The 14,884-nt window shown below is 37.5% G+C and overlaps 1 protein-coding gene across 1 annotated transcript; it reads right to left on the minus strand.

The window, feature by feature from the left end:
- Positions 1-10,519: 10,519 nt before the first annotated feature.
- On the minus strand, positions 10,520-14,366 carry LOC106422855 (GDSL esterase/lipase 22-like). The gene is made up of 2 exons (XM_022704692.2): positions 11,091-14,366; positions 10,520-11,003 (listed from the first exon to the last, which is right to left on the minus strand). Exons 1-2 carry the CDS (start codon positions 11,530-11,532, stop codon positions 10,681-10,683), a joined length of 765 nt encoding a protein of 254 aa, XP_022560413.2. The 5' UTR covers positions 11,533-14,366; the 3' UTR covers positions 10,520-10,680.
- Positions 14,367-14,884: the final 518 nt, after the last annotated feature.

Below are 14,884 nucleotides of genomic sequence, written 5' to 3' on the forward strand. Positions count from 1 at the left end.
TACTCTGCGCATCAAGTTGTCCTTGAGAAATGCAAAAAGTTTACATTTGGATCCACTGATATCCTCTGGAATTCCCAAGTACTTCCCCATCCCACCATCATTATGAATTCCAAGTACAACTTTGATCTCTTGCCTAGTAGCTGCATTAATCCTTTTACCAAAGAGTAACGAGGATTTGTCGAAATTAATACATTGTCCAGATGCTTTACCATATGTCCTGACTGCTTTCATTACTTCTTCACATTCACGGGGCTCCGCCTTACAGAAGAAAAGGCTATCATCAGCAAAGAGAAGGTGAGATACCGAAGGACATGCGCGTGTGACGCGCATCCCGTTATCTTCCCTTGGTTCTCTGCATGATTGAGAAGGCTAACGAGCGCTTCCGTGCACAGAATAAAAATGAAAGGAGACAAAGGATCTCCTTGTCGTAGACCTCTACCTGGGACAATGTTCCCTCTTGGTTGACCATTTATAAGAACCTTGTATTTTACCGACGTGATACATCTCATAATCCAAGTGACCCATGTTTCAGAAAATCCCATCTTCCGCATCACAGCTTCGATAAACGACCATTCCATCCTATCATATGCTTTACTCATATCTGTTTTGATGGCCATCCTCTTGTTACGACCACTCGGTTTGGTTTGCAGGGCATGGAACATTTCTTGTGCAATCATTATATTATCTGATATATGTCTCCCCGTAACAAAGGCTGACTGGGTTTCAGATATCAACCCGGGTAATACTTTCTTTAGTCTCTGGCATAAGACCTTAGAGACGATCTTATAGCTGACATTACACCCCACGCTTTTACTTTAGATATCTTTATACTAAATATTTATAACATTTTGTGCCCCATGTTTTCTAAACTTCTGGGTCCGCCTCTGATCCAAACCCGAATGGATATCCGAAGATAACCGAACATATGTATACATAACCCTATATTTTTAGTTTACTTCTCTTATTTTATTCAAAATATTTATATTAATGCTGCACATTGCTCAAAATCTGACAATATACATATAATTATAGACAAAATCATAGTAAAAACGAGTTTGTCCTAGCCGCCTTTTCCCAAGCACGACTATCGAGGTTACTCGTTCTCCACTCCTCTCTGGCGCCGGAGGAGCTCGTGCTCACCGGCGTCGGGACCTCTTGTCACATCTCCGATTTATCTTCTTCAGTCTCGTGTTTTCTCTCCTTTTTCTTCTGCTGTCTCTGTTCCGTTCTTCTTGGAGGCGTGACTCCATGGTGTCTCGATGGAGCTGTAGTCTGACGGAGCTGCAGTCTGATAGAGTCTCCCTCGAGTGTTGGGGTCGAAAACGGTTGCGACGAAGTTAGCGTCCAAATCCCCGAAGAAGAAAACGAAAAACCTTCTTCGACAAACACTTTTTCGAAATAGATTCTTATTTACGAAAAGATTTGCGGAGGAAATGCGAATCATCGGACAAGAGCTCGAAAAGGGTCGCTACGCAGCGACCGAACGCGTGCTCCGCTCGGTCGCTACGTAGCGACCGAGCTCAAGCCGAAGCTCGGTCGTTACGTAGCGACCGAGCTCGAGCCGAAACTCGGTCGCTACATAGCGACCGAGTTCGAGCCGAAACTCGGTCGCTACGTAGCGACCGAGCTCGAGCTCTTCCGAAACATCGATACGACATTAGTCCATGCATTCTCGTCTACCCTTCGATGCTATCTCCCGAAGACCGTAGCGAACCCATTTCACGTTCCTCGCCATTCTAAGTTATCAATAAAACTTTACCGTAAAAACCGCAGAAAGTTTGTTCTTTATCGAAAGAAGCCGTAATAAACGTTTCGAGTCAGAAGACGGCCCAAAAGGACCTAAGACATGACTCGAGGCCCGACTTACGATTTCTTAACCAACAGCCCGTGAGCCGCATAGCGGTTTACGATTGGTTCGCAAGGAAAGATAAATGTCAAGTTTCCGCGGATAAATACGAAATTTTGAAGATAACTACGAAGATCGGAAAAATGGAATATCTCCATTTTTATACTATGACGGCTTAAGCGCAGAGGAGGAAAAGCGTAAACCGACCTTGGAGCCAGTATATAAGGAGTCCTAGGCGAGAGGCATGTGGGGGAGACTTAGACACAACAAACTTAGCACTTAGAGCAATTTTAGGCAATTTTCCGTTTTTGTTATTCGAGCTGCGACTCAATTAGGTTTTTGCCATCTTTGGGTTTTAGAACTAGGAATATCGCCGACAGCTCTCGTAGCCCAGGCACTTACCTTGTTGTAAATGCTCAAAAGAAGATTCGGAATAAGAACTATCTTGCTCTCTTTTTCGATTTCTTATTTTACTACTGTTCTCGTTTCGTGTTCTGATTGCTTGGCGTGTGGTATTAGCAGATATCTGGGACCTCTGGGAAATTAGGGTTCTCCTACTTTCCTAATTTAAACGGAAATCGACAGTGTGAATTTCGGTTCCCACATCGAGGCTCTTCATCCTGTGGCTGAACTCGTTGAATTATTCAGTCACCGCCGTTCTCAGTTTCCCGTTTTCAAATCCCGCTGCAAGCTTTTCAGGAAAGACTCACATATGTCTTCACAGCTTACAACGGAGACGGTCTGTTCTGTCAATTCCCCTCTCCCTTTGTCACCACCGGATCTGCTCAATCTGAGTGGATCCGCACTGGATCTACTCGACTATCCACCGCCACTAACCCTCCGCTTCCTCGGTTTAGCGTTTCTCCTCTGGTTTGTGTCAAACACTAACGAGGAGACCTCTCTTCACCGCGACAATTTGTGTCTTTTTCAGAGGAAAGGCCATAACAGAAGCCTCACCGTCGCACCAGCGCACCCTCACCAACTGGACTATGCAGCTCTGCCTCTGTTTCTGAGCTTAATCCCAACAGATCTCTTGATGTGAGCTTTCATTGTGTTGTAATGGACTTGTGGTCTATCTCAGGTCTTGATGAGAGCTATGGATCCCAATACGGTAATATCGGAGTTCTTTTTCTCAGTTGGATCTCAGTTCGCTTCCCCTCATGGATAATAGTCAAGAGTATTGTCTCACCTCCCCGTCGTCTCTGTATATAGGGTTCACCTAGCCCAAAAATGTGATGTTGTACTTAATTTAAGTCCAATCGTTTTTCATCTATGACAGCTATACTGGAATCATATTTCCAATTGCATGCGTCTATGGTCTCTATTCCACGGTTCTGTCCGACAACTCCCTCCGACTATGCCAACCATTCTGTTTGGTCTAGTGCCAAATTCAACAATGGTTTCGGAGAAGAAAATAAGTTCAACTGCCTCACCATCTTGCTTACCGATCATGTTGCTCTCCGGGTCAATTGAGATTCACCTAGTATCCCGGGTCAATATAATCTTTTAGAGCTGATCTCATTTGTTTAATGGGTTCTTTAGCCCCAATCGGCTTCTCACCCCTCTTCGGAACCCTTTCACTAGGGTATTCAACGTCGTTTCAGGCTATTTGAAGCAACGTTCGAGCTGTGGGTTCAAGGATTCAAGTGAAGATTATATGCGGATCTATCTACTTTGAGCAAGTCTCTCCTTGTAACACTTATATCCCAAGTTATATTGTTCTACTACTTTTGTTGTTCATCTTACCGTCGAGCATAGTCCGGTTGTAATCACGCCTTAGACTTTATTTAATGAAATTTGTGTTACAAAAAAAAAAGACAAAATCATTTGCTACTCACTTAAAATACATATCAAACTCTTGTTTCTTATGTTAACAAAAGTTGCATCCAAATTTTCAAAACCACGACTAAATTAGTATTTTTCTATTTTTAAAGTTTTATCTTCAAACCTAGTAATAGTTTAATCTATTAAAAATTAGAAAACCAGTTAAGTTAAAGTATATTTTAAATAAAAAAAACTTAAAAGTGAATAATTTATTTATTTTTCTTCAAACTCTAAATATCTGAACCGACTCGAAATATCCGAACCCGAATATAAAATATCCGAACCCGACCCAAAGTGTAGAAATACCCGAACGGGTTCTATACCTCTATACTCGAAAATCCAAAATATGCGATCCGAATCCGAACGGATACCCGAACGTCGACCCCTAGCTCTGAAGGACAATGAAAACCAATCGATTCAGCGGCATAGAGCCATAGAGGAAGTCCAATGGATATACCGGAACCAAGAGCAGGCTGCAGGCCCAACGCGTTAGATACTTAAAAGGGTATAATAAATAATATTTGTTGATATAAATAGATCAAGTAATTAAATTTTAAATGATAAAATAATCTTAGCCGATAAAATAATGACAGTTGACAGTAAAATTTCTGATGGATTTCTTATAGTATTTCTTTGAAATTTTGTTTTCACTATTTTCCATCTTTTATGGTTGGTGTTATACCTTGTTCTGAAGAAGGAAAAAGTTACATGTCCTTTGATGGTTTAGAACGAGTTGGTGCCTGTTGCTTAGCATGGGTCTGTGTTTGGAGCTGAATAACAAAATTCACCTGAGCAAGAAGCACATGAGCACCTTCATCTGTCCAGAAAAGTACTTTCTAATTCTACCTTTCTTGAGGCAGAAGCGCATGAATCTTAATTGATTCTAGAAAAAACTGAAGAGTTTTTCCTGTTCAAGATATCTCATATAACTGGGATACAATGGGGTGACAGCAATACAGCTTACTATCACAGGCTCATTGCAACGAGGAAATCGATTAACCATATTCATTACTTGATGGACGACAACAATAGCCGTGTGGAAACTCAGTCAGGGATCTTGGACCTTTGTCTTCAACACTCACCAAGATAATGGCTGAGAATCAGACACCTCCTTTGTATGATGCTGCAGATTTGTTCCTTTTCATGCCTTATCATTGTTCTGAAGTCCAGAAAGATGCGTTAACAAAGAGCTTCTCGAGACAGGATATCAAGGATGCTTTTTTCGCATTAGCAAGAAATGAAACAAGTGGCTCGGATGACTACTATGCAGAGTTTTTCACTGGCGCTTGGAGTATTGTCGGCTCTGAAGCAACGAATGCGATCCTTGAGTTCTTCAAATCAGGTTCTATGCTCAAATAGTGGAATTATACATCACTGATATGAGTCTCCAAGGTCAAAAATGCGGAACTGGATACTGAGTCCAAACCCATCTCTTGCGTTGATATTCTCTATATAGTAATTTCCAGGCTGTTGATTAAGAGACTTCAAGAGATTCTGGTTCAAGTAATATCGCCTTCTTAGTCTGCTTTTATAAAAGGAAGATTATTAGCTGAGAATGTGCTCTTTACTATTGAAATGGTCCATGGGTACAACATGAATATAACAAGAAAGAAATGCTAAAAGTGGATTTGAGAAAGGTATTTGACTCAATAAGTTGGGACTTCATTCTGTCCAACCTTTGAGGTATAGACTTTCCAAAAACATACATCAGTTGGATTTCTGAATGCATAACCCCACCAACCTTCTCAATTGCAGTTAATGGTATTTATGTACTTCTTTGTGTTGGCAATGGAGGTCTTCTCTCATCTGTTGTATTCAAAGTTCAATTCTGGGTATATCACGTATCATCCAAAAGCTTTAGAAACTGAGTCATCACACTCGATGTTTTCTGATGACGTGATGATCTTTTCTGATGGTGGGTCTACTTCTCTCCATGCCATCACAGAAATGCTTGATGATCTTGCAGGCTGGTCTGGTCTCCATGTAAATAGAGACAAATCTGAGATATTCTTGGCGGGTCTAACACAATCTGAGACAACCAAAATAGCAAGGTATGATTATCGTATTGGAAAGCTACCAATTAGGTACCTTGGTCTGCCATTGATGCATAGGAAGTTTAGAATCTTTGAATATGAACCTTTACTTCGTAAGCTTGATATCTACTTTATTAAAATAGAAGTACAAATAAGCAAAAACAAGACTTACAACTTAATTACAATACAATGCCATTTAAATAATTAATAAACTTAAATCTAAAATAATTTTTTTCCTAAATCTATTCCACAACAAATTCATGATAAATATTACACTTAATGCACATTAATACTACAAAACTTAATATGTAAAGTAGAAAACCTCTTTCCATAAATTCATGGGTATTATCCTCTATTAAATAATATTTATTACATTTTTCAAAATTTTATTGTTAATGAAATCAATTAACAATATTTAAAAAATTTAAAGGATATTCCGTATTTGGAAATAAAAAATTAATAATGAAAACATATTTAAAAAGATCCATTTTACTTGATAATTCTAAATTTGTACCTAATTAAAATTTTCAAATAACCAATTTGACTAATCTATTTAATTGACGATATTGTTTTAGATATATATAACTAAAATGTTGTTAGAAAATTATTTTGAAATTATGTATGATATTACATATGTTCAATTGAACTTTACCTTAAATTATTTTTCTTTAGTAAGGATTTGAAATATTAGATTTGGTAATAACATGTACATTTAAGTATTAGTATCAAAAAAATTAAAAACACCTAAGATTTTTCTTATGAGAAAATTGTAATAGGGAGAGTTTCAAAAGAATATTCTTCAACTTTTGTATGTAATGAAAAACATCTAGACAAGATAACAATGTTCTAAAAAAAAGAAAAAAAAATTTCATATAAAATTAAAATCCTACATATAATAAAATGTTAAAGTCAATAAGTTAAAATAAAATTAATTTGATAATAATATAAATACAAGAAATGCAATTACTCATTCTAACAAATTACTCATTTTAATAAGTATAATATAAACATTTTACTAAAAATGCATGACGAATATTTATATATCGGGTTGAGAAATTAAAAATTAAGAATACTTATATAACGGGTTGGAAATTTAAATATAGTTATCATTTATGACCAAAAACCTATCAAAACATCTCAAATATTATTTTCGCATATATATGTTAGTTTATGGAAAACAAACACATAAACTAAAAATAAACTAAAAAATATATTTTAATTATTATGCTTAATGTCATAATAAAAAACACATAATACGTGACAAATAAATATATATTATATTATTTATAGAAAAAGTATATTCTTAAAAAATGAAAAAGTGGTTTCTCTTTTTTACTGGGAACCCAAATGGTGTAAATAATTCTTTCCAACGCGTACCAACCCGACCAATGAAAGGCTACTAGCATTTACTTTACCACTAGCCAACTCGATAACAGGTAAATAAAAATGATATCGGATAAATAAAAACAATTATTCGCGTGATATTTACATTTACAATTATATAAATCATTTTACTTTTACTATTAGTGGAATTATGTAACACAGTATATTTATTATGTGATGTATTTTTTCCACCATTATATTATAATTTTTATAGATTATATAATTGTGTAAAAAATATTTAGTTACATTACGTAAACAAAAAAACACCCGCCCAGTAGGGCGGGTCCAGCCCTAGTTATATTTAAATCATGAGCTGTCAAGATGCTTAGTTATGCGAGTAGCCTTCAGTAAATGTCCTCTGTGATAAATAGAACAGTAACTTTATGGATGACCTCTTTTATCCTCTGTGATAATATAATACTATAAGAAATTATATTTAATCTATGACTAAACTTTTTTTTTACGACAAAAAGACATTTTATTACTCATACTTGAGGTGGTATGAATAATCAAACCAGAATAGGATAGCCAACAAAAAAAAATGTTCCTATGAACGTGTCTCGCTGTCCTACCTAAGTGATCTACAATTCTGTTATGTCCACTTGGGATATAGATGATCTTGAATTCTTTAATCCTGCTCTTGAAGTGTTGAATTACTCCGCTGAGAAGCTCAGCAGCCATGACTCAAGATCCTTTATCATTGTTATTACCTCTTTGCAATCTGTACAAAGCATTGACACGTCGAATGATGCATCATGTTCTCCATAGTCCATCGAAGCGCTTCTAACTCCGTATGCAATGGATATTCTATTTGTCTTATATTTCTTCATCTTATTTTTTGGTAAAATCAACCAACCATTTACAGACAGATCGGAGTCTGTTAATACTTTTTCTATCATCATGTTGGGATCCATTTTACTAAACTTGTAAAGCTTTACTGTTATAACTAAGAGTCCTTTCAGAAAATGAAATGTTTGAGGAGATAAGATCTCAAAACATATATTTATATATAGTTCTTGGCAAAACAATTTTCCTTGTCATCAATGTTATTTATGTTAACAGTATCATTTTATCTTAAAAATAATTCTCTAATTTAAGTAACTTATATGGATGTATTTTCTACGCCAGCATATTTTAATTTTAAAATTTATAGGTTAAATTATGTATTTTTATTATGCTACTGCAGCAACCGTGATTTTTAATCCTTACAAAAATTACTTTCATTTATACAAGCTAAATATATTATAAGATTTAACAAACATTAAACGATATTAATACTATAACATTTTTATTCCAAATACATTATAATTGCACATTTGGTACATACCTTATATATTTGACATCTGTTTAGTTTTTAGTTATTACAGTTAATCGGTTTATTCTTTCAACATTTATTCTTGACCACCACGTGACAAGTCATGCATATTAAACTAATGTAAATGACATTATCCCTCAACTTAAGAATGTTATGTAGTTGACATTACAAGCTTAACTTCATTAATCCAAAGAGTGACATGGACGTTGGAAACATTAACTCTTTTTAATTCTCATGTTTGATAAATTAAAATCCGGCCCACCCGACTGTAATTTAACTAAAATTCGATCCGTCACGACAAAAAGAAAAATTAGTGTTTCGATTCGAATAGTGAGAGAAAGGAAGTTGGTGAAACTGTGTGAGGTTATTGACCAAAATCAAGAGAGAGAAGTTAATCGACCCCGAAATCGAATAACTCATCTCTCTCAAAATTTTGGTCAATAACCCCACATAATTTCACAAAATCCTTTATCTCTCACTGATTTGAATCGAAAGCCTAATTTCTTAGAGTTTTCCCCCTTGTTACGACAGAGAGACGATGTCCCAGATATTATTAAAAATATTTGTGCCAATTTCAAAATTTGTGGCCAAATTGCATTTGTTTTATTAGGCTGGATCAGGTCATACTTTAGTTAAATTACGGTCATGTGGATCAGATTTTAATTGGTCCATCAGGAGAATTAAACATAGTTAACGCCTCCAACATCCACGTCACTTTTTGGATTAATGAAATTAAGCTCGTGATGTTAACTATATAACACCATTAAGTTGAGGGATGTTATCATGCATAACATATACTTCATGTAGTTAATTATGAAATTCATAACTAATTTGGTTATAATTATGAGATTTCAAATATTCATGTTTACTAATGTTTCTAACTAATTCGAGAAGATTTCTTAAGAAGTCTTCTCTTAGAAGATTTTTGGACGTTAGATTTTCAAAAGGTTAAGTAACGTCAAGGTATGTTCTTTAACTTTCAAAAGTGATAAGTAACTTCAAGAATATTAATGCATGTGGCTTAATGTGTCTTTTAAAAAATAAGATATAATTTTAACTTCCACGAGATTTAAAATTTCATCTTTCACCTAAAATTCAATTTCGATCTTTTGTGAATTTGACTAAGTTTTCTTGAGAAGTCTTCTCTTTTAGTTTTCGTAAATTTGACTCTTTTTTTTTGTTTTGTTGAGTGGGTAGAATGGTTAAAAAAATTTCTTGGTATGTTGTATCAATGACTTCAATAATGTCAAGTACTTTTGGCAAAACATAAACATATTTACGAAATTCTTTTGATTAACATCTCTTCAAGCTTACAAAAAAGATCACAACTAAAATAGTACACATACAAATCATAAAAATGAACATAAACAAAACTATTACACATTGAGCTAGGTATCATTCCTCAACATAGATAAGCTTGGACTATACTTGAGATCACCCCTTTGTACCACTTTGGACAAAAGACTTCAGAAAACTTTCTGAAGACTTCGTGGGAAGTCTTCTAGCATAAAATACATTGGAAGACTTCCCAAGAAGTCTTCTGGGAGTCTTTCAAGAATCTTCCAAGAGTCTTTTGAGAAGTCTTCCAAAGTCTAACTCAGATCTGAAAAATTTGCATCTTCAACAACATTCAAATGGATTCAAAATAGAGAAAACTCCAAAAATAATTTTTAGGCTTAAATAATAAACAAAACAGTTACATTAGGATGAATCTATAACATTCTAGAATCTAATATATGAAACACACAAAATATATATCCAATTTTTTTACCACTTTGGACAGAAGACTTTCTGAAGACTTCGTGGAAAGTCTTATAGCGTAAAATTCATTAGAAGACACCGAGAAGTCTTCTGAGAGTCTTTCGAGAGTCTTCCAAAAGTCTTCTGAGAAGTTTTTCGAAGTCTGACTCAGATCTGAAAATTTTGCATATTCAAGATCAATTTTTAAAATACCAATTCAAATATACATATACAAGAGCAATTTTCTTTTTAAATACCAATTCAAATTTCCGTACCTTAGGGCAAAGCATGTCTAGACATTATATTAGGGTATGCAGATCACATCCAAATCGAATATTTGGGTCTTAGAAATTAGGAGAAAAATTGGAAACGAACAAATATTGGTTTTGAATTTTTGATAGCTTTAAATTTAGTTCAATTCCAATAATAACTACAATCTTTTATTACAGAGGGAAACACACTCGAGCAGGATGACGAGCTAAAGTCACTAAAAACATTAAGATTCCGAATTTTGTGAAATAAGAGATTTATATATAGACTCAGTAGAACTCGTAACCGTGGCTTGATGACGAGGTAGAGTCACTCGCGGACGAAGTTGTAGGTAACCAAAACTCACGCATTGGTTCATCGACTGGGTAAGTAACGAGCTCACGGACGTTAATCATCGGTTGGATAACATTTGGATCGGCTCCAAAAAGAAGATGACCAAAACTTTCTTGTGCCTTCTCTGTATTGTGACGCCCATCGAAGAATAAATAAGATCGTTGGTACTCGCATAGTTTCGAGTACACGTTGGGGAAACCGCAACCGTAAGCATTGTGTGTCCCAACTCCGCAGCACGATGAGTACGTTACCAAAAATCCTATCGCAATAACAAATTTAAATGGGTTTTGTATAGTATTTACTTGGTAAAAAGCACATAAGTAATAGATGTAATTAACCAACTCACTGTAGTTTAAGCTCCTCTGCGTCCTACGAAGAATAACATTGTAGAAGTCAAAGACTGTGAACTGGAAACCAGGAGCAGTTCTAGCCATTTCGTTCAACATGGGTCCGATTTTTTCGTTGTGTTGTTTAGCAAAATTGTTAAGAGTTTCATGGCATTGGTCCATCCCGGTGTTGTAATCTTGTCTGACGATTGGTAAGCAACCCAATGGTGCTAGGGTTTGGATAACGAACTTACTAGCTCCTGATGCATACAATAAGCTAATATCGTTCTTTAACTTGTTGGTCACGGAAGTGACAAAAGCTTGTTGGGCAGATGCATCGGCGATAGGGTTGTTCTTGGTGAAGTTCAAGTAATCGTTAGCACCAATGTATATCATAAACAGTGTCTTCTTGACGAAGTCTTCGTTCCAGTTGTTGATATGCCTTGAATCTGGATGATACATCTAGGCGATGGATGTTACATCACATACATCATACCGACTCGGTTGCATCAAGAGCGTTGCATCAAGTTATTATGGATGTTACATCTGATCGTGGGCTTTAGATGCGAGATGTTACTATATATATCTTGTATTCGAAGTAACCCTAAACTTGCACTCTGTAAACTCAATATCGCCTCCAATAATAAGATCTCTCTTTGCCCGTGGACGTAGCCAAGTTGGTGAACCACGTTAAATCTCTGTGTCGTTGTTACATCATTTTTATTCATCTGTTTCCGCATCTATTTCTTCTCACAATTGTTACAACAAACTGGTATCAGAGCTTCGGGTTGTGATCTAGTGAGAAGATGTCTGGAATAAGAGCGAAGATCGACAAGTTTGATGGGAGAAATAGCTTCTTCAGTCTTTGGCAGATTAAGATGCAGGCGTTGTTGAAGCAACAAGGCATTTGGGGACCATTGTCAGAGAAGAAATCTGAAGCAGCTGATTTGGAGACTCTAGAAGAGAAGGCGTTCTCAACAATTTTGTTGTGTCTAGCAACGAGATCATCATCGAAGTGTCGGATGAGAAAACTGCTTCTAGTTTGTGGCAGAAGTTGGAGAGCTTGTACATGACAAAATCTCTAACGAACAAGCTACTTCTGAAGCAACGCCTCTTTGCCTTGCGTATGCAAGAAGGTATTGAGCTTCGCGACCATCTTGACAAGTTAAATTCGATATTACTGGAGCTGCGTAACATCGATGTTAAGGTGGAGGATGAAGACGCTGCTCTAATCATGTTGGTATCTTTGCCGAACTCTTTCGAGAACTTCGTGCAATCGTTCATTGTTGGCAAAGATACAGTGAGACTGGAAGAAGTTAGGTCGGCGCTTCACAGTCGGGAATTACGTCATAAGGCATCCAGCTCAGGGACAGACAATCAAGCTTCGGGATTGTTTGTCGGTGGTGTGAAGGGACATGGGAACAAAAGGAAGTCGAAAGACAGAAAATCGTTTCCAAGAGGTCCTAAACCAACTGATACTTGCAACTATTGCAAAGAGAAGGGACATTGGAAGTCAGACTGTCCCAAGAAGAAGAAGGAGCAACAGTCTGGATCTGCTGCAGTAGCTGAGGATGAAGCCAAGTCTGATAGTGACATCGCTCTTGTTGTGCACGGACACACACACTCTTCTGATGTGTGGGTTCTGGATACAGGAGCATCCTACCATATGACACAGAGGAGAGAGTGGTTTTCGAAGTACACAGAGGTACTTGACGGCAAGATTAAGATGGCAAATGATTTTGTCTGCAAGATTGCTGGAATCAGCTCAATTAAGCTCAGGACACATGATGGTAGATTCTGCACATTGAACGAGGTTAGGCATGTTCCATCAATGACAAAGAATTTGATATCCATGAGTCTTCTGGACAGTAGAGGGTTCAAATATTCGGGTGGTGATGGAGTTCTGAATGTCTGCAAGGGTTCTGATGTGGTTCTGAAGGGTTTCATGAAAGGTACTCTATATTTGCTGAAGGGTACTACCGTTACAGGTTCAACATATGTTGCATCACCAGAGATCTCAGAGGAAGATATGACTAAGTTGTGGCATATGAGGCTTGGACATATGGGTGAACGTGGGATGCAACTTCTGTCGAAGCAAGGTCTTCTCTGTGGTCACAAGACCAAGAGTCTAGAGTTCTGTGAGCACTGCGTATTTGGGAAGCTGCACCGAAAGAGCTTTCGCAAGGCAATTCATAGAACAAAAGGCACACTCGATTACATCTATTCAGACTGTTGGGGTCCATCTAGAGTAGAGTCATTGAAAGGTCACAGATATTTTGTGTCTATGATTGATGATTATTCGAGGAAGACTTGGATAATTTTTATGAAACACAAAAGTGAAGCGTTCAGTAGCTTCAAGGAGTGGAAAATATTGGTGGAGAATCAAACAGAGAAGAAGGTGAAGCGACTTCGTACTGATAACGGTCTGGAATTCTGCTCAGCAGAGTTCAATCAGTTTTGTAAGGATGCGGGGATTGCAAGGCATCTTACAGTCAGAGAAACACCACAACAAAATGGTGTAGCAGAACGAATGAACCAGACATTGCTAGAGAGAGCAAGGTGCATGCTCTCGAATGCTGGTCTGGAGAAGCGGTTTTGGGCTGAAGCAGTCAACACGGCTTGTTACTTGATAAATCTCGGTCCCCACACAGGCATCGAGTGCAGGATACCTTCTGAAGTGTGGTCAGGTAGATCTGCTGATTATTCACTTCTAAGAGTGTTCGGTTGCACTGTTTACTATCATGTAAGTGAAGGTAAACTAGAGCCAAGAGGAAGGAAGGGAGTTTTTATGGGCTACGGCGATGGATTCAAGGGATACAGGGTCTGGTCTCCATCAGAAAACCGAGTGATTCTAAGCAGGAATGTTGTTTTCGATGAAGCATCTATGGTTAGAAGCTCATGGTCCAGTTCTGAAGCAGAGAAAGGTAGCACTGATAAACAGGTGGAGCTGCGAGATGATCATGACGTGATCAATGTGCATGAACACACAGAAAATCAAGAGGAGCGTGTAGAAGAAGTTCAGTTGGAGTCTACGGAGACTCAACCGCCTGATGCTACGAAGCGTAGCATCACGAAGGATCGACCAAGAAGGGTTGATGTCAGGCCACCAGAAAGATATCGTTTTGATGATATGGTGGGTAATGCACTTCAGGTTGCAGAGGAAGTGGATACGTATGAACCATCCACTTACATGGAAGCTATTTCTTGTCCCGAGTATGAGAAATGACATGCAGCAATGGGAGACGAAATGGAGTCTCATGAGAAGAATCATACATGGGATTTGGTCACATTACCACCAGGGAGAAGAGTTGTTACATGCAAGTGGATCTACAAGATTAAGGATGGAGCATCGCCGACAGAAGGAGTTAAGTATAAATCTCGGGTTGTTGCAAGAGGTTTTAGTCAGAGAGAGGGAGTAGACTACAATGAGATATTTTCACCAGTGGTCAGACATACTTCCATCAGAGTGTTGCTAGCGCTGGTAGCACATCAGGACTTGGAGCTTGAGCAACTCGATGTGAAGACTGCGTTTCTTCATGGAGAGCTTGAGGAGGAGATATACATGACTCAGCCGGATGGTTTCCGAGTTCCTGGAAAAGAAGACTATGTGTGTAAGCTTCGGAAGTCCCTTTATGGACTTAAGCAGTCTCCCAGACAATGGTACAAGAGATTCGACAGCTATATGATCAAGTTGGGCTACATCAAAAGTCCTTATGATTGTTGTGTCTACATGAGAAAATTGAAAGATGACACATTCATCTATTTGGTGCTCTATGTGGATGACATGATGATAGCTGCAGAGAAGATGCGTGAC

This window comes from Brassica napus, chromosome C6 (assembly GCF_020379485.1).
Source record: "Brassica napus cultivar Da-Ae chromosome C6, Da-Ae, whole genome shotgun sequence".
Classification (NCBI taxonomy): Eukaryota; Viridiplantae; Streptophyta; class Magnoliopsida; order Brassicales; family Brassicaceae; genus Brassica; species Brassica napus.

What these genes read in the sequence shown, in the direction of transcription:
- LOC106422855 (XM_022704692.2), bottom strand. Translation starts at nt 11,532, where the DNA reads ATGTATCATCCAGATTCAAGGCATATCAACAACTGGAACGAAGACTTC. An exon ending in GCAGAGGAGCTTAAACTACA is followed by an intron (nt 11,004 to 11,090) that starts GTGAGTTGGTTA and finishes TTATTGCGATAG; the next exon opens with GATTTTTGGTAACGTACTCA.